The 21,055-nt window shown below is 40.6% G+C and overlaps 1 protein-coding gene across 4 annotated transcripts in view; it reads right to left on the reverse strand.

The window, feature by feature from the left end:
* Window positions 1–21,055, reverse strand: part of CDK8 (cyclin dependent kinase 8) — an 87,502-nt gene that overhangs the window by 43,817 nt on the left and 22,630 nt on the right. For all 4 annotated transcript variants that reach the window (XR_007508826.1, XM_049823032.1, XM_049823031.1 and 1 more), the window contains exons 2-3: window positions 15,489–15,564; window positions 2,962–3,072 (exon numbers count right to left, since the gene is read on the reverse strand). Coding sequence is in view for 3 of the 4 variants with exons in the window: in XM_049823032.1 (XP_049678989.1) it covers window positions 2,962–3,072; window positions 15,489–15,564 (187 nt within the window). In the remaining variant the exon portion in view is untranslated. The remainder of the gene's footprint in view (window positions 1–2,961; window positions 3,073–15,488; window positions 15,565–21,055) is intronic.

Genomic DNA, 21,055 nt, shown 5'->3' on the forward strand with positions numbered 1-21,055 from the left:
AATTAATACTATACGAGGTAAAGCAATCACCGTCCCAAGGAAACCTCTCAAAAATGAAATCAGTTGTTGCTATGATTTAACCCTGGCAGGCAGCTAAGCCCCACACAGCCACTCACTCACTCTCCCACAGTGGGATGAGGAATACAAAACCAATACAACTGTCAAAGCAAATTCCCTTGCAGATCACTGATCTTGGAGGGTTTAGGGGTATTTTTGTTTGACGATTCTTTTTGTTAAGATAGGCTGACACCTTGTATCTCACAGCACAGAATTAAAAGTGCATTACCCAACTCCTATATTATTTTGCTTTTAGGTTTTCTCCTGCAGTAATAATGACACTGTGATATTCAACACGTAACGACAGAAAAAAATTCGTGCAAACTGTATTGGGAGTTTTAAACATTTAAATTAGAAGCCCAGATTTATTTCTTCTTTATTTACTATACCCTTAAAGCACACTACTCTCAAAACAGAAGCTGTTGATAGAGCAAAGCTGAGTCCATCTGAAAGTCAGCCACCAAGTCAGCCACAGAAAAAAAACCTTTAACAATTGTAAGTGTATACACAGGCAATGACATCTAGCAACAATGAGGATATGTTGACTTAGCACTTGAGTCCCAGGTGCCACTAACTTCAATAGCATAAGGTGTGCCACGGTCATGGCAACCATTTCCAAGTTTGTCTCCCTTCGAGAGAGAGGTAATGTCTAGAACAAACTTTTTCATGCATTCACACTTCTTCGCTGTAATGGCTCGCAGTGGTGTGATCATCAAAACAGCCCTGACCTTGTCCGTCCAAAACCTGGCACCAAACTTCTATCATATGTTCTTCCTACATTCCCAAGCTTTCATATTCCAGATGCCAATTAGGTACCCAACTACTCCAGCCCCCCTGGGAAATTGCCTTTCCTCTCTTGCTGCAGCCCAGCTCCGTACAGCCCACCCTCCTTCGCTTCAGGTGTCAAGCTTGGCTTTCCTGGGAGGACAACGTACATCTCTGCCCTGCCAACAGTGAAAACGGAGCTGCACGGAGGAGAGAAACATTGATGAAAAGGTGACAGTCCCTGCCCAGTCAGCCAAGCACCACATGCACGAGCATCCCTCAGCCTGAGCCACAAGTTTCGCCTCCTCTCGCCTTCCACCGACTCCAAAGCAAATGTCACTCTTCATGCACTGGTCAGAAAGAAGTGAATCTTCAAAGACAGATGGCCCTTCTGGACTTTTTTGGTCCTGCTCTAATACAGTCTGTGCCCTTTTCCCAGCCTTGTTTGGGACCTGCTGTGCTAGATGTGCTAAGTGCTGGAGGACTTGGTCCATAGCCAGCCCAGTCGCTCCAGCTAAGTCTCTTGCATCCAGATACAGTCAACACCCAGGAGCTGGTACAGCTGGGGAGTTCTGGAGTTCATACAGGTACGTGCATGTAAACATAAAGGTCAAAATTGAGGATCATTCCTAAGTTACTTATATACAAGCCAGTGTTTCATTAACAGAAGTGCTTCTGCAGTGATTTTGGTTAAGTATGAAGCAATGCAGAAATGTGTAAATACAAACAAGGACAGGTCACTGCTAGTCACAATCATCCAAACAAATACAAAGCCTTGCAGCACATTTTGAAACAGAGAAAAACAAAAACATTCCTAAACTTCTGTAGGTTAGCATATCATAAATATGGGGGAGCAGTGAAAAAAAGAATGCACTTGTCTTCTCTCCATGTTAATAAAAACCTTTACTCCATTTCCTCAAGATTTTTTTGGTTTTGTTTTGTATATCAGCCTTTAGAATGTCTCAACATTTCACCTGTTTGGTAACTTTTTTTTTCTCTAATTTTATTTTGGTAGCAAAATCTCAATACCAACTATCAGAACTTCCAAGACATTTAACTGGGAGAAAATATCTTCAATTCTGCTTAGCTGAAAGAAAATTGACACACTAGTTCCAGGCAAATACTACTGAATTATTCCCAACTACAGGGAACACCATTTTCACAAAAGAAATTATTTTTACTTTGGTTTGTGCTGTCTGTCTAAACTACATGCAGACAAAAAACCAACTGATGATCCATGCTGTGCAATTCTTACATGAACACATACATCAAAATTTCCATCTCATTCCAAATGGCCTCTGATGTACCCTTTGATCTGAATCTTCTTAATATCTTTTAAGGTTAGTATTACAATACTTGTTCCATTGAGAGCAATGCTCAAAATGTATGTCAGATTTAATTTGAGGCACACATGTACCTTTTTTTTCAGGGAAGTCAAGGTTGCATGGTATTTTGGATTCTTTACAATGCCACTTTAATATTTTTTTTTTTTTTAAGTATTCCAAATGGATGTGAAGCTTACAAATATTAAGTTAGCAGAAGAAAAGGGTTTATATCTTAAAATAAATTTACTTTGCCTCTAAAGTGTTTATATTTTAAAGCTGTATCTTGTAATGAGGAATAAACAGCTTTCTTCCCAAATATATGAAATTTCAGAAGATGAGTTGAGTAAAAAGCTCTTCCCACTGAAACACATGAATTAAATTTCAATTATATACAGTGGCATTACTCTCACTTCATGTGAGATGTATGGATGACATGCAATGTAAGTAAGACTCTAAACTGTCCTGTTCAGCCAGTAAGTTTGTCATTTTTCAAAGAAATCCACCTGCGTAATCAATTACATTTTCCTGCACCCTACTTTACCTGTAATGGAGGGTTATAACTGCATTTATTTAGCTAGATTTCTAGCTACTGAGCGCTGAATGCAGATTTTTATCTTCTTAAAAGAGGTCACAGATTAACTGTGTAGTGTGCTTACCCAACATTTTCCATTGCTTTTCTTTTAGTACTGCAAATGTTTCCAACAAACATGGAGTAAGAGGCTATACTGTTTTTAAACCGATGTGTCTTCCCTGACCTTGTCCCTTTTCTGCAAGTAAAACTCTAAGCCTGGTACCTACAAACAATTCACCTTACCCAGAGGTCATGCTCAGCGTAGTCAAAGAGAAGCCACACTTTCCTGTCAGCATGAGAGAGAAACACCTTTTGCAGAGAAATGACATTTGGATGCTTGAGCTCCCGCAGCAACTGCAAAATAAAGAAAGTCCACAACAGTTACATCCACACGTCCAGAGCTGTGAAAGGGCTGGAAAGATGAATACTTTCATGGTCTTTGCTACATACTGTACAGTACAAACAATAAAAGTTGAAATTTGCAAGTCACAGAAAACAGCACACATTTTTTTTAATGGAAGAACCAGTCATTAGTTTGAAACCAAAGCTGAAAGCAGGTCATATTACCTTAGGGCACTCACTTCTTATTAATTTCCTAAAAGTTGAAGTCTATGTAAACCTCACTATTATCCAGGATCAAGAAGACTCCGCAAACAGCCAGCTGTGGCAGCCGCCCTTTCCCATCGGCCGTAATCTTTGACAGAGCCATTTGGGGTATCCAGTTTTCTCCTGGCTCCCAATTATCCGAAAACCCTGCATTTTGGTTGCAGTCATTCAAGGCTGAATGGGATGACTCATTTAGAGCCTGTCAATGCAGTCAGCTAAACGAAGATGTGGTTTGTAAGATGGAGTCAGCTGATCTACAAGGTCACCACCACCCACAGAAAAAGGTCCAACTCCCTCCCACAACATATATTACAACAGTTACAGCACTCACAGAAGCCATCCACAAAACAGCTCAGAGTTCAAAACCAACCCAGACACACAAAGGCAATAATTTTCTGCAGAGTTCCTGAGCTGAAATGACTCACGGCACTAACAGCAGACCCAGCACTAGTGAAGGGCCACAGCTAAGAGCAAGAACTTCTTTCAGCAGCAGTGAGCCATTAAGCCAGCTCAGCTGCTTTAGAAACTATAGCTATATGCACCACCAGAAGGAAAAGATAGCCGAGATATAGCACAAAAACTGAATGCGGACAGCATCGGTCTATTTGAGCTCTGCTGGCCACGTTACAATCATACTGTACTCACACAACTGCTAAGAAAGAAACAAAAACTTTATCTAAGCAAACTGTTGTCAAGCATGGCTACCCAAGACTAGACAAATTCTTGCCAGCTCAGTCTGCTAAAAATTATGACATTTTTAATAAAAGGAATGGCTAGGGTTTTTATAAAGCCAAGGGCAATTTATCTACTATTTGAATATAGAATAGAAAATTAACATTTTATTTCTGAGACTGAATCTATTTTCAATAAAATATAGTTTTTCCACTACATAATAGAGGGAACAGGAAAATTCATTCCTTTCTACTGATACCTTTGTCACATGTAACATCTTAGCTGCTACTGAGATAGTTAACTGGGAGTGGGTATCTGCATATGTTTTGTTTCCTTCTTTTCTATTTCATTTGAGACAGACTTCCATCCCTACTCAGACCAGAGTCTTCAGCGTGGCATTTCTTGAGCAAGAGGACCTATAACCCACAGAGCTTTTATCTCAAGTACGAGATCAAACAGACAGACAGAGGTTTGAGGAGACAATGCAACATTACAAATCAAAGCACAAGGCAGTGGTTTCAGCGTGTTAAACATCTTAAATCCTAAGATTTGTAAAAGCATTACACAGAGGAATTTTAAGGCAGGATCTGCAAGAAATGTGGAATTCTGTAAATGCCTTTAATTCCTACAAAGCATAAGATCAGTATGGGGAAAACCAAGAAATACTTATTTGCAATTTTTTATCAATTACAGGTGGGGACCATCTGTGGTAGGCTGACCTTAGCCAGCAGCTATGCCCCACACAGCCACTTGCTCACCCCCCTCAGTCAGATGGGAGAGGAAGAGCAAAAAAAGCAAGCAAGTTTGTAGGTGAGGATAAGACAGTTTAATAAGTGAAGGAAAGAGGAATTCAAAACAAAACAAAAAACAACAGAAGAGATGCAAAGGCTATCACTCAGCACCACCCACAAGCAGACTGATGCCCAGCCAGTCTCAGAGCAAAGGCTACCTCCCCAAAGGGAGAAGGGGCAGAGGGGAAAAAAAGGAAAGCCTGGACAACATGCAACGGTTGCTCAGCAATAGCTAAAACACTGGTGGGTTATCAACACTGCTTTAGTTGCAAATCCAAAACACTGCACGATACAGGCTGCTGTGAAGAAGATTAACTGCATCCCAGCCAGACCCAGTACAGCTTCAATGACCATTAGTGGGAGTCAGCCTCTTAATAGCAAACGGGGTTATAGGGTTTAAGGATACATTGTGCCAGTCCTTACAGTGAAGGTCTTTTTGCTGAATCAGTATAAATTCACAGCTTCAGTTTATGCTAAACATTTTCACAAATTAACTGTACCCAGAAGATTGCATGACAGTTCAGCAACTACGTGTCCATACCAAAATTTTATCAGATTTCCTGTGGCCTGATGACATAACTGTACCAGACACAACAGACCATTCCTTGACGAAAGAGGCAGATACTAGTCAGAGCTCTAGAAAACAATGTCATTTTCCCCTTCACCCCGTCCTGTTCCACGTTAAGTCCGCCCTACTCTTTATTCCCCAGGTAGCAGCTATCATCCACTTCAAAAACCCAACCTCTTCACATCAAATGTGATTCACCTCGGAGGACACACAGAGAACCCATCACCAAAGCTGGTCAAGAACATGACACAAAGATGAAAAACTTGGAGTAATGCAGCAGAAGGGTTCCCTGTCTGTATAGCAAGACAACGTAGACATAATTCTCCTTTGTTTGTTCTAGAGGTAGTCAATACTGCAGACTTTGAGATTCACAGCATCCCTCTTGGTCTGCTAGACGACAGGCTGCTGCTCTTCGCTGTTTTCAAATCCAGCCAGCAACAACGTTGAAGAATAACTCCGAGATTTAGAATAGTCTGACTATTTTGTGCAAGATGTATTTTGCATCTATCAAATTAACAAGTAAGGCCGTAATCAGAAAGGCACACAGTTGGCATTCATAGAGTAAGGACACCCTGGAACAATTAAGCTTTGATGTTTTGAGGATGCTTAGTGTGCATTGCCAACTTGGCAAGAATACTCAAGGTCCATCCGAGAGAAAAGAAACATTAAGGATAATTGGATCTAAGAAATGTAGGATGTGACTGATAAAAAGAAACATTCCGCTCCAGAAGGTGGTCCAAGGCTGGATGACTGCCGAAGAAACAGGACCTGGGGGAAAGGTAAAGGCGGCAGGGGGAGACTGTGGCCTCCAACTCCAGGCTAGAAGAACTTGCCTCCCCACACCTGCAAGGAGCATGCATGCTAATCTACATAGCAAGCGAAGCTAATTTAAATATAACTAGCCAACAGTAGATGAGATGGTGACTACTAACCAATGAATGTACATTTAGGCTGGTTTTCACTAATCACGTAACAGAATAAATACATTCTCTCTCTTTGGTGTGGTATGCTAGCTTTGTGGAATTACCACCTAGCACCCATCTTTGCACAAACATGAAATAAATAATGTCTCTCCCGAGTGTGTGATTATTAACTCGTTGCACACCAGGAAACAAATCTCCTTTTTGGACAACAACAAGATACAAGTAACTGAGCATGCATTTTCTACAGGCACACACAAAATACAGACACGACCAGCCGCACGGGTATCAACAGAGGCAGGAGAAGAGCATCTTCTTTGCAGGCACACACATAAACACCAACAGTACCTACGTAAAACTTGAACAACACAACAGTTTCTCCGCTCTGCCTAACCACACTTAAAGTTCACATACACGGACACCTCCACAGATCCCTCTGACTCCAGTGCAGACCTTACGTCTGTTCAGAATCCCAGCCCAGACACCATGCCCTTTCATCCAGGTTCCAGCTCTGACACCGGGTCTCTCCAGATTTTGGTCTCCTCCTGCTTGCTGGCTCTGCATGCTTGAAGTTCACTGGCAGGTCACACACACGAGCTACCAGGGAGAGCCGTGTGGGTGTTCATCTCCTGACCTACGCCTCTCCTGCATCCAGCTTCTGCAGACCTGCGGTATTCCCAGCAACTGGCCCCTGCAGACCTCATCCTGTTCTCACCACCTAGTCCTGCCTGACATTTGCTAGCAGGTTACAGATGCGCACACAGAACAGAGAGCACGCTCACACAGAGAATAGTCAGGAACTGACATAGGACAGGCTGTGGTGACCACGTACAGAGCTTGGCCAGACAAGCACGCTGCCCAGTAGCCTGCTTACATGAAACCTGCCTCTTATTCCCTCTCCATTTTCCATGCCTTCTCCTCCCCAATCTACCTTGATTACTCCCTTTCCTGCCTTTTATCATTCCTCTAAACATCCCACAGAAGTTTTGGAGTCCCAGCAGTCCTCCCAAATACCCAGTAAAACCTCTATCCTCCTATAAGACCCACAGCAATCTGCTTTTCTTCTCATCAGTTACAAAGCTCTGGTTGACTCTCTTTAAGGACACACCTGAGAGGTTCCTTTTGTGGCCCATCACCAATGTTTTAAGAGTTCTGGCCTTTGTTACTGTCCCTGATAGCAGCTGTTATTGTTTGTGCATCTGTGTGCTCAAGTTTATCGTTCTTGCTGGTTTTTGCCTTTGCCTTTTATGCTGAATAGCCGCTAACTACGTATTCTTTCAGTCTGCTTAAAAAACTGATGGGTTTGGTCAAAGCTAGACAGCCACAAGCACTCCAGTGAAGAGAATGGGTAATATACATCAGCAAAACCATCAGAGTAAGGAAATGATTACTGCAGTGGTGACAGATGATCCCTTAATCACTGTCTTGGAAAGGCTGAAACGCTCCAGGACAGTGACAATGCAGAGCAACAAATGCAGATGCTGTCTGAAGGACAGAAAGAGCTCATGCAGATAACGCATCACATGGGCTGTAAACAGCATTTCCAGCAACGTCACTCTCCACAAACTGCGCCTCTCTAGCCCATATGCAACATGCCTTTCCTACCAGATGACTTGACTCGTGTCCAGCAGCTGACAGAGTTCACCGAAGACAAAGCACGCTGCAAGAAACACGGTTTGACTGTCAGCATGATGCCTGCTGATGATAAAGGCCATTTTTTTACCTAGCGACTCTGATACCCAATTCCTTCTGCCTATCCTAGTTCAGTTCTATAGAACACAAAGAGAAAGCAGACAAAAATTATGCATTCAGCTCTCAGTAAATTACCTTCATTTTCATTTGCGTATCACATGATGATTCAAATCTATTTCTACCACCAGAAAGGTTTCCCTTAAATTAGTTGGTCTGGGTGCCCCTTATAAAGAAGGAAGGCCCAACTGATCATCAAAGACAGAAATCAGCAAATGATGAAGATGCTGATACATCTGGTTTGACTTGAGTGTTATAAACCCATGTTGTCCCTGGCTGGTCTTGCCCTTGCCTTCACATATATTATTCAAGACACAGCAATGGAAACAGCATCCCTACTTGCAAGTCCTGGGCTCACACTAAGGTTCCTCTATCTCCCTCTTCAAATGCAGAAATACTCATTCCAGAGACATGAGGCAGCTGAGGGACAGTAAACGAAAGTGTCCTAACGATGCATAAAATCGTTAAATTGCTTCACGAACAAGGACAAAGCGGGGTAAGACAGGACATTATTAAATAATCAACAGCAGCATTAAGGCAGCCTGGCAAACTGCTGCATGACTAAGGCAAATCTTTGCTTGCACAGGGACACTAACAATAATTACCTTTCACATCAAATATGAGCTGAACTCAGCACAAGTCTTTATGAACATGATCGCCTTCCTCCGGTGATGCTCCCACATTTCCCGTACAGCTCTCCACCACTACAGACGCTTCTCATAAGCCAAGACACTGCATTCTTCACGTAAGAGTGGATTTCTAGCTTTACTGCAAATGTCATTCCACCCCAATTCTTGATGCTTGCTACTAATTGTGGTCCGCAGGGAACATAACCTGCTTAGTGTTGCAATACCACCATGCTTACCGCTATAATTGAGCACAGACTCATTTGCTAGAGCAACTGGCCAGGTGTCCTGGCCCAGGAGTTTCTCTGATGTCCTGTCTCAGGACATCAGCTGCTTTAGAACAGGCAACTTCTTGCTCTCACTGCCTTCCTATAAGTGCTATGCAACACGTTTCTCCCAAAGCTTAGGACAGTCAGAAAGCTGGCTAGACACAAAGCCATTGGCAATATCAAGCAAAACATTCACTTAAGCAAAAATCACTATTGTGTCATCTTGCTAGTTTGATGGTGTAAATTCAAAATCTAATCATCATCTCATGCTTCAAAAAGGCTCACATCAGTTCCGCCAAGTGATCCAGCAACAAACAAATCATATATTAATAGTCATGTTGTGGCCTTCAGATAGAAAATGGGAAAATAGGGACTTGGAACAGAAAGCAGATTGCGGCTGATGCAGAAAGAAAGGCGATTTTCAGACTAGAATACAACTGACAAAGATTTAGTGATCCTGTAACAGATAAGATACCAGTGGAACTACTACTACAACGAATGAGTATATGCAGTAGTGAGACATTACCTGAAATGCTATGCGCAATTCTGGCCAATTCAGGGAAGATTAATTCCAACTGCAACAGGGCAAAGAAAGCCCAAGCCTACACCCAGGGGAAGGCAGAGCCTACTGCACAACGGGAAACCAGCCAGCCAAGCCAAAATCCTTACAGCCTGCCAAAACAAAGCCAGAGAAAGAAACAGTCTCTCTCTCTCTCTCTCTCTTTAAAATCAAAGCGGGAGAGAAGAGCTATTCTAACTAACTAACAATATTATCATAAGTACAAATGGGTATGAACTAGTCATGATTAATTTTGGCTTAAAGGCTGAATAATGTTTATAGAGTCATTACTAGAATGAGACTCAGGAACTTCTTTCAGAGAGTCTTCTTTTTCCTTACAAGTTTAACTTGTAGTTTGTTAAATGTTTGAAGGTGCGCTTTGCTTGTCTGCAAGAGCAGGAGAAGAATATGACAACTCCAGAGGTGTCATCCAATTCTATATTCAAAGTTTCTAAAAAAAAAAAATTCAAATCACTATTCTTAGTTCCCTATCAAACATTGGAGCTCTACTCAAGTCCTTTAAACTTGTTATTTAAACTAAACCCCAAATTTTATTACACAAGTTCTTAAAACCCAAGTTGGCTTAGCTGCTATCCAGTAGATTGAAGATGTGTTTGTTTCAATGGAAATACAATTTACGGTTTTATATTCTCATGACTCAGATATTCCACAGTACTAAACAAGAACAAAACACCTGCTGAAAGTACATGCTGTTTTCCTTTCAAGTGTTCAAATGAAAGCTTACAAAGGCAACGTAACAGAAAAAGTTGTAATACTGCTCACTCTAAGAATTTATTACGAAGCTGACAATACATTTTTGAAGCTCCAGTTCTTCAGACATACAAACATGTGAAATCACTGCTTTAGCTTATTCTTTTGTTTTTATTTTTGAAGTCCTAAATGTTGCAAAAAAGAAGCCTGACAACACAAAATATCAAGAGGGAAAAAAAAAGGGCATTTGTTTTTCACTTCTGTGATTTCCAAAACAAATGAGTCTTATGTGATCACACATAAAAGTTAAGCTTTATTAGCACCTCTTATGCCCAAATACACATTCAAAGTATTAGAAGAGGTGTTATTAAAGGTTCTCGGAAAGCAAGGAGATGGATGAAGAATCCAGATGAGACAGACACTGGATGTCAAGCTTGGTCAAATTCTGCTGTTCACAGAAAACATTATGATTCCTAAGGATGCCAATTCCTAACATTTAATCAGTATCTTTGTCCCACTTTCACAGAACTGAAAATACTACTACCCTCCCTTTATGCAAGAATCTCTCAAGAATACTGTTTGGAGCCCTGTAACATAGCTCGGTAAAGTACTTGTCAGTCACAACTTACATTTTACACACCCTACTACTATTAAATTAAAGCATTTAAGAGTCATTAGACTTGCCAAAGAGGGTCAAATCAAACATTTGTCTTCCTCAATACCTTGTCGCCTTTCATGGAAAGACTGCTAAGAAACCATTACTTGTCTTCCGACATGAGGACTGTACTCATCTAAATGATTTCTGTGTTTAGTCCTGCGGGAAACTGCTTTCACTGTTAGTGTAGAAGAGACACGACACCCCCCAGAACCTGACGAACCTACGCCCAAACACTGTTCCTTATCGCACAGCTGGTACAGAACCCCTTCCAGCAAGCTCACTGGGACGGTCATTTGTTCCTTCCCAGGGGAAGATGTTGAAGAGGGTGAAAGCCAGGGTGACAGAGCAGTGCCGAGGTGAGCAGGACTGCTCCGGAGGCTCTCCCTTTCGGGTAAGGGCAGCAGTCATCATCCAGCTGTCTCTCTGCTTATTCTCACACTGCCTGGGTACCGTCCGCCCGCTCCCTGCAAAGCCGGCCAAGCTCCTGACAGAAGGAGAGCTGTACTGGGCCCTGCGCCTCCTGCCTGGGAGACAAAAATCAATACTCTCCCTTCTTTTGTTAACACTCAGACATGGGAACGTTAGGGTACAAGTCTGCGTTATACCCAAACTACCCCTGCAGGTTCCTACCGCTTCCCATGAGTTACGTTAAGCAATGGCGTGACCAAAGGATGGTTCAACTTGGCTTGCTCACAACAACAGAAAACTAAAAAAAACTGTTCACTTCCCCTTCGGTGAAGTTGAACTTCCTCATCCTATAGCCACGCTATCGCTAGATCCAACACAGAGGACATTGCCTTTTGTGATGACAGACTGCATTTGTTACAATAGCAAACCACAAAATCCTAGGAATGCCCAAATGGCTCCAAGGCAGACCTAAAGAGTGGAAATGATCAGAGAAGCCAGCTACTTATTGTTCTGTAGTTTTCTGTCCCAGCCCTGGCAGACTCAAGGCTGTTCTAACTTGTACAAGCTGGCTATGGTGTTTGAAGGACACCACACAGACAGGAGACAGCCAGAGTACAGCATCATCCACCCCAGCTCTGCTTTGTCCCATTCAGCATTTCCATCACTGAGAGCATCTGCCACCATATCTAGCTCTTCCTCTTGAAAGCCAAGTCAAAAACTAATGCTAACACATAAAAATACTATGTGGTGGGTTTACATACAAGCAAGCTTTTCAGGGTTATTTCTGTCAAGCAAACCAGGCACCAAAAAACCCAAAGCTACATGGAATTCCTGCAAAAAGTAAAAAAACCAAAACCAAAAAGAACCCACAAAAAACCCACAACCCAAGCAGCTTCTCACTAGCCAAAGGAAGCACAGGCAAGTGAAGTACTTGCAAACCTGCTAAAACTGAATGAATAATGCTAATCAACGAGAAAAATGTCAGAAAGTCACTTGATTACTTTAAAACCTAAGACTTCTGTATAGGAAACTGCCCAACCCAAAATCCTGAAGCTCTGTTTGAAGCCTGGTTAGCTACGCCAGCTTCCTACAGCCTTGAAGAATTCTCCTGCTTTGCGAACTGTGAAATAGTATTTGCTGCACTATTCCAGGTGGATAGGCTTTAATAACTTTCTTCCTTGTGATTAAATCAGAAGACAAGGAATCGGGTGTTTGGGCTTCTACGTTTTATATATTTTTACAGAAATCTTCTCACCATTCTATCCCTCTGCTCTCCCATCTAATACAAATCCATTTCTTGGTATGATGAGCTGGCAGTTTTTAGTGCCTGCTTAAATCCTCAGAAGTCCAAGTGCAGATCGCAAAAAAGATACCCAGAATCCCAGGCAGTACACATGTCTGCAGAGAACAAGAGATGAGCAGCCAAATGTTCAGTTAAGGTTCTGGAAGAGGCAGGATTCACAAACACTTACCACGGTGGATGAATGGGAGAAAGATAAGCAAGAATATAATGCTACAACTATCTTGCCGTTAAAGACACTGATTCAATTAGCATAATTCGCACAATTACTGTTAATTCTATCATTTAAACAAATGGTTCTCGTAAAATCATTAGAAAAAACCCCTCTTATTTCAACAAAGTAAGAGACTAGCTAGGGTCTTGAACATTATTAGGTCTACAGTTCTCATGCTGCAGGAAGTACTGAAATGTAGAAGTCTTTCACATACATATATAGGTTGAGCTCACCCCATAACCGAGTCTGACGTTTCAAGTCAGGTCTCTGACCTAGTTCAAACCTTTCCCTTTAATTGATATATTTCAGTATTCAGTAATTGTTTTCTTTTTCTGAAGATCTGGCACTGTTCTTCAGCTCAGGTGTCTGCATCAAATAAACGTCTTAGAAGAGTAGGCTATGGGCATTTTTAAACATGTAAGTTACTCAATAATCCAAAACTGAAGTTAGTCATCATAAACAAGACAAAAGCCATTGCAGAGCTGTAAAAACAAGGGAGAGTTTCACTGGGATTTATATCAAACTGCACTCTTCCCAGATAGTCACTGAGTAAAATATACTAGCTTCAGCTCTCCAGAGAAACTGAAATGGATATACCTTATATGTAAACGAAGTCATCCTAGTTCCTCCTAATACCACCATGCTTGTAAAATGCATTAATTGGGGTAGTCCAGAATACCTTGTAACAAAGTGTGGCATTCAGCCTTGACTTTTTAAGTATGACAACAAATAAGTTCATTAATTAGATGTACAGATGACATTTTAGGGTACAACACTGCTGATTAGCTCAGTAGCATTTTCATATATACATTACACATACTCACATAATCAATATAAACAGTGTGGCTAGTATCCTCAATTTGATCCATCTCCATATGAGGTTCCTTTTTTTCCTTTTACAATAGTAATTGGTTGAAAAGGGGGGGGGAAATTCTGTATGACAGAATTAAAATAAAGAACACATTTTGGGGAAAAAATTCTCCTGTTACCTCCAAACAGCAACATCAAAAGAATGGTAAGGAAAAGAAATTCAAAGCCTAGAAGTCCATGGTCAGTTATTAATTCAACTGCAGGAAAATTCAACCACAGTATCAGCAGTTGCAAGCCTGGAAGAATAACCAGAAGGAAAGTCAACAACAGCTCAAGAAATGCTGCTTCAGGTTACTCTTTCTACTACCCCTGCTTCTGGGCTCCACTCCCCTCTCTGCTCTCGATGCCTGCCTTCTTGGCGTCTCTGGTGTCTTCAGTACGTTCCCCTCTTTCCCCCACGAGCCCGGTCCCACGTGGGTTCTGTGTTTTACTGCTGCTCTCTTCAAAGGGTGCATGCTGCAGCAGCTCAGAGCAAGGAGAAAGCCTCCCTGCTTCTTGCTCCTCTTCCATCACTGCCGGGGACCCTGCTGCCCAACAGGAATGACTACACAACACTCCAAGCCATGTAACGAGGCCAAATCCTTCCCAACTGCCAGCCAAGTTAGTGATTCTCTTTTGATAGATAGAAATTGGGTTAGGGTCATACCCAGAGCAGAGAGACCTCCCTAACACCAGCCAAGCTTCTCCTGCCAAGCTCAAGCAGAACAAACTCTTCAAAATTCCCTAGGTAAATCACTGCAAAAAGACAAGCAAAGAATTTTCGCAAACCCCTCTGAAATGGTAGCTGACACTTCCCAAAGGCATTCAGCCTGAAAGAGTCACAGTATTTGGACAATTTCTGCCAAAATGGTTGAAATAAGCAAAATTTAAGACCCTGTTTTCAGCTCCTTTAGTTCGGAGTGGATGTCTACGACGGCAGGGAGGCTCAGCTTTCATCAATGGACAGGAGGAGCTTCTCCTGAAGAACATTCTTTGCACTCCATTTTTTTTTCACCTCACTCAGTTCAAAGACTAAAGTGTTCGAAATCACAAAGCCAACTGGAAGTTGACAAAGTAGGAAAGCCTGGTACTCACTTCAGTCAATAAAAATGAAATTAGGCAGGTGTAGTTTTATACTCTTGACGAATATGGACTGAAAAGAAACTATTCGCTTCCCACACACACATCTAACATGCATTTCCTTTTAGTAAGCAATTTCAGTTGAAATGCTTCAAGAAAAATAAAGCCAAGCAGCATAATAACATAAGAACGTACACCAGTTAAACTTCAGAATACCAGTTTTACCAGTATTTCCTTGTAAGACTGTCACAAACCAAAACTAGACCACCTTATTCACCAGTTTCTAACAACATGGAATATACAAATATCAACCTGAGTAACTTAAGAAAAAGTTTGAATAATATCCATGGGTGTATTACAGCCTCTGAGGCAACAACAGTGCCAGTTTATTTTGAAGTCTTCACTTAAATAGAAACTAACATGTTTTAATCATTATGAGCCAGTAAGAACTAATCTCTTTAGGAAAATAACTGAAGTACTAGTGCAAGAGTCAGATCAAATATGTAATTTAAGCCACTGACTCTAATCATGCTTTTAAACTGCTGCATTTAAAGTTAATCTGCCCTGAGGCAGGCAGTAAATTGTAACTTTGAAACACCGTCATTTTTAGACAGCAAACATAACAGGTGTGCAAAATCTTCCATGACATTTGTACTTCTTTTATATCTCTATGATAAAAATACAGCACCCATAGTAGAATAACATGATTCAGCAAACAAAAACCAGCATGCACTCAAATCAATACTTTTAATAAGTCTGTTTGCTAGTAGAAAGAACTAATGTTACTTACTGCTATTTCTCTGCATGCAGACATAGAAATTCCAGTACCTTCTATTTGCTTTAGCGCATAATCTTTATCATCCTTCCTGTGAAAGAAGAAAATAAGTTTTTTTTTAAAATTGCACCATGAATTCAAAGTGAGCTCTTCACCACCATTCAGAGGAAAGTTTCTAATTAATACAACTTCTGCATCTTACTTTCTTTTTATTCTTTCCTAGTTTAATGTCTGGATACCCAGCTAAACCATAAGCTAACCACACCACCTTGATAAAGCTAAAATATAAATTTGCTCTCACTACATAAATAGGGACTTTTTTGAAAAACTTTTTTTTAAGTGCAATGATCAACATCTCTTCCATTCCTTCCTTCTCTTTAGAAGAAAACAAAGCAAACATTTAATACATACTAGAAATAAATCTAGCTAGGGCTACATCTCCCACAAATGCATTACTCTGGGACACAGTAAGTCTCCCCCATATTTTAATGAATTCTCGAGTAGCCCAGAAGCAGCATCACAGTAACATCTTCTTTCCTCTAGGTCACAGAAAGTGCCCTAAAATTTTGTTCCTACCAAACTAATAAAACTACCAAGGTTAATAAAAAACCCACAAGGTATCTGTGCAATCTGAAGAATCCAGAGAAATGTTTGTTCAGCTTTAAACATGTATAACACTTAAAAACACCACCACCACCACCCCCTCATACTTTAGTCAGTATGTACTTTACAGTCATTTATTTAAAATGCAAGCCTATTAGTAACTCCAGCTACCAAAAGCAAAACGAAGAAGAGAGAACACTGCAGCAAAAGATGACACTGAACTCTTGCCCACGCTCAGTCTCAAAGAGGTCAAGCGTTTAAGAGATGGAGCGCTTGTCCTTCCCACTTGTGGGCTGGCATCCACAGCACTCCTGGGGGACACGCTACTTAACGGTATTGCCTTCAATATTTGGAGCACTCATATAGCCCCAATCTCCAAGTTACATAAGAATCCTTATTAATTTTTAATGAATCCAGCTTTCACAGCTGTTAAGAGACACCTTGGAAAAAAAACGCAACTCAAACATCCTAAAGGCAAATAAAACAAAACTCTAGTTAAGCATTTAAAATGTATGCGCTTGTTTCCTCCAGCTCTCACTAAACATTTGCAAGGCTTTGAATTACTGTATTTCTACCAGAAACACAGTTTCCCCTATTCATAACTACCTATTTAATCCCTCAAATTATCAGGTCCTGTCCAAGAGATTTTTCATTGGGTTCAAAGACAACCCACTGTTAGCAATAACCTTTCAAAACAGAGGAGAGAGGAAGAAGTGGGAAATTAACGGCCAAAATCTGAACACAGTTAATGAGGAGGAAGAATGAAACAGCAAGTGGGCGAGAGCAGATTTCAGTAAGAGGGTAATTACATGGATTCAGCAAGATAAAAGAGGGTAAAAGATACGGGATCTGACACAAATAGCGGGGGGGGGGAGAGTAAGGACGACAACGACAGAAGGCATTAAAAAGCTTCCATATAATAAACCCCTAAAACTTCCCAGTCTGGAAGAGAAAGAGCCAGTGCTGAGCACAAACTCATACATGACCAAAACAAGGTGCGAGTAGGGAACAATCCCCTATTTCTCACCCTAGAGGAAAACAAGTTCCATGAAGCCCGAAAAAAAGAAACCATTATGGTATTAAACACGTAATCAAACTGTGCAACTCACGATGAGATAATATTATAGGGATCAAAAGTATAAACGGATTTCAAATCAAATTACACAAATTTATGGTGTGTAGGGGAGTTATGGACCTCTCCAGGAGCAGCTACAGCTCCATGAGCACCAATCTGCTTTCCAACACTGAGATATCCTGTGCTGCTGCCAGAAGAAGATACAGGGAAATTTTCTCAGCTAAAAGTCATTTTACCCTCTCTCTGCCTTAGCTAGCAATGGCTCACTGCCATTACTGGATACAAATATGAAGCAAAATGGATTGGACCAGAGGTTATTCTCACTGCCCTATGTGCTCATCTACTTAGTTTTCAAGGTGCTTGGAGAGATCCCTATTTCATGGGAAGTGCTATCACACAACTGCTACTGTTACAAGCATCACCACCCACAGAATATAGAGCAAAATGGGTCAGGCTAAAGGTTATTCTCATTGCCCTGTTGCTTATCCGCTTAGATTTCAAGGTATTGGAAGGAGAACTCAGTATAACAAGAAGCGCTACCATACAATTGGTATTATTACAAGCATTTCTGGTAGCACTGTCTACAATGAAGCCTGCCTTACATTTAAGATTGTACAACTCTTTTTTAATTGGTCAATTTTTTGCCAAATTAAGTCTGGACTAAAATTTTCCATACCAGATGGCAGACTTTCTCTGGAAATTTTCAGAAAAAAATATTTCAGCTGTTTCATAGAACAAAACTGGAAGAACACACTTTCAGTTGTGTACGTTAACCCTTTTAAAATCATTGCTTTAATGCTGAAATTTAACTGGGTTTAAGAACATACCATTTGCTTTCCTCAAAACAATGGATGAAATAAGAAGTCTCCTGAAAATTAATCTTCTCACGTTAAACGGCAGTTAAAGAGTTGAGATCCAGAGATCCCAAGCCCAACCTCGCTTTGCCCTTACAGCAGCCCTGGGGCTGCAGGGAATTAACCACTCGCTCATTTGCTCTGCTCTGGTGCTGCACGCAGGAACCAAGAGCAAGCGGCCTCTGCCCTGCCAACCTATCCAAGTAGTTTAGCAGAAATACAAGCATGGTAAAAAGAAGGAAAAGAAACTACAATTTAGGGATAAAGCACATCTTTAGCACCACACTACACTCTCCTCCAGAACCTGGAAAAATAACCTAAGGCTTCCAAGACTTAAATTCTCTGAATCGTGCGCACACAGTCGAGATAAAAAGTAATAAACCAATTCTTAACCCTCCCTAACATCTGTTCTGCACTGAGGCTGGTAACACACCACGGTTACCCATTACACCACTAGTACCAGCTCCTGCTTCTGCCTTTGAGCCAAGTGAGATTTTCCTTATAAAACTTAGTGTAATTTCTTGGGAACCAAGGGAACTGGGGGAATAGTTTTTTAAGGGAGTGATAAGAGTTTACGAAAGTGTTATGAAGCCAAAAGAGAGGCCAGAGTGACCAAACTTATTCTACAAAACTTGCAAAAATATTTTGCCAATAGTCTGTTTAGAATCATAACACAGCCCAAATGGCTTCCCTATGGTTTTGGATATGGGCAATTTCCTTCTCGGAAGATAAAGAGATGTTCAATGCCAAGATGGGAAAAAGCAAACAATAAGAAAAAAATAAAAGGGGAAAAAACCTGTTTGTAAACATCTTCCACAGCCAACTGTAAGTAACAAAATTGGCCACTTAACAGCTTGCATTTTAAAGGCGCAGTAAGACTCAAAGCATAATTCAACTAAATTTCTTCCTTCTAACAGAGTGGTCCTGTTGGGAAAACCTGTCCACTTTCTCTGCTGCCCGGGGATGAGACGTCAAGTAACGTCAGCAGCTCCTCCACCTACCAGCAGGCTTAGAAAACCTCGTCAATCTGCAAACTTATTTTCCTACCAATATATTCACACTTTCCTGCACCTCAGTAGGCTGGCATCTTGAACACACTAATATTCCCCACTAAGTAACAGGCAGTTCTGAGAGCGGTAAGAATAAGAAAACTCACTTCGTACACGGGTGCTAGAAATAGCAGTATTTACTGTAGCCACGTAAAAACTACATAACCTTGCTTTACAATGTAATTTCCTCAGAGAGAACACATTAACATCAGAGGCATAAACTTGGGGGGGGGAGGAAACAAACAGGGGGTAGCTGCAACATCACTTCCAGTGGAGTTTAACGACAAGAACAAATAAATATACCTGCGAAATCACCATAAAAGAGCATAACTACCTACTGTTGTTCTTACAGCTTGAATAAACTAGAACAAAACCCCGCCATCTTAGAGGGAATTAAGCTATTATCGTAATGCTGCTTCAAAATATTTTTTTTTTTAAAGTTCTGCTGAATCTGGAAGTACAACAGCACCACAAGAGACATACAGTCTATCTGAAAAAAACTAAAATCAAAAGGAGTAGGAACAGATGCCTGCTGAATGTGAGCACGTCGCAAACCTTTAGTATTAAAATGCCTGGTATTTCTACTCTTTATTTAGAGGGATACTTTAAGCATAAATATGTCAGCAAGTGGGAGAAAATATCCTACACATGGAGAAAAAGGAGGCTTATTACATAAAAGGTAGTTTAAAAAAAAAAATCAGTTCTACTGTTACTTCATCTCACATATCATGTTTTATAGAAATGTATTGGCACAACACTAGAATATATCCTCTATTCAGATCACTAGATCAGTTTAAAATTAAATTGAGTAATAAAAACAGCAGAATAAAATAACAAAACCTTAAAATCAGTGGTAATATTTCTAAATTCACATAACAGTTAAAAAAAAGATCTCATTCAAAATTAACAGGTCACAATTTAGGAATAGTTTTTTCTTTATAAACAAGGAAATGTAAAACTTGACTGTAGTTAAACATCTGAGGGAAATAGGCTCTACAGTCTTACAGCTACCACAGGGAACTGTAAATGCAGCATCTCTTCTACAGAAAACTCTAAGGAATCTGTTAATTGTTTACGGTTCTTTTTCCCTAAAGAATACGAAAAGCCTGATAATTAAAAGATAAGCCTACCAATAAAACACATGGTTGTTGTTTTTTTTAATTCTACCCTTGAGAATTCCATTAACATCAATAGTAGTCACAGTAACAGATCCTGAGTAAGCACAACTGTCACACTACTGCTGGAGTGATTCAGCTTCAGCAGTACTAACTCAAAATTCTCCGAATACATTAAATACAGCATTTTGATTTTACTAGCTGAAAATTAATTTGTGCTGTAGAGCACCTTCGCTTTGAACAACTCACCTAGATGAACACTGAGTAACTCCAAGCCCTAAACTGTACAAACAGTAGCACATCTTCACTATTAACAGCAAAATACAGCCAGGAGCTTTCATTCGGGCTAGGGAGCCAGGTAAGGAAATAATACGAAATCCTTATTACCTACCAGAATGTCATGCAAGGAAATAGATGAATCAGAGGTTTTATTATAGTTTACTTGTAAGTATCAGAATAGTGTTCAACAGTAAAGATTTAAACTACAAGTGAAGAGAAAGATAACATGAAGTTAAACTGTGGCATTCCCATTAGTTTTCTTTGTCGCTCCTCTCCTGTGTGTTTTACTGAAATTTAACATAACAAATACATGGACACGCTCCACGTGTAGATTTGAGGTGGACGGAGGAACTTAGCAAAACACACAGCTATAGGTTACAACATGAAAATAAATCACTTATGACAGCAAATTATTACATTTAGGAGACTTGGCATTTTCACTCTGTGGCATCATCCCCTGCCTCCTCCCCCAAGTCACAGTAGTATTATTTTTTGGGTTTGTTTTTAAATCAGATTTTTTAAAAAAAAATTAAAATCACCCTAGACACACATGACATCCAATGAAGCCTATGGGAAGAAGTAGTAATTCAGTTCTTTGGAAGCATAT

Source organism: Accipiter gentilis, chromosome 19 (assembly GCF_929443795.1).
Source record: "Accipiter gentilis chromosome 19, bAccGen1.1, whole genome shotgun sequence".
Lineage (NCBI taxonomy): Eukaryota > Metazoa > Chordata > Aves > Accipitriformes > Accipitridae > Astur > Astur gentilis.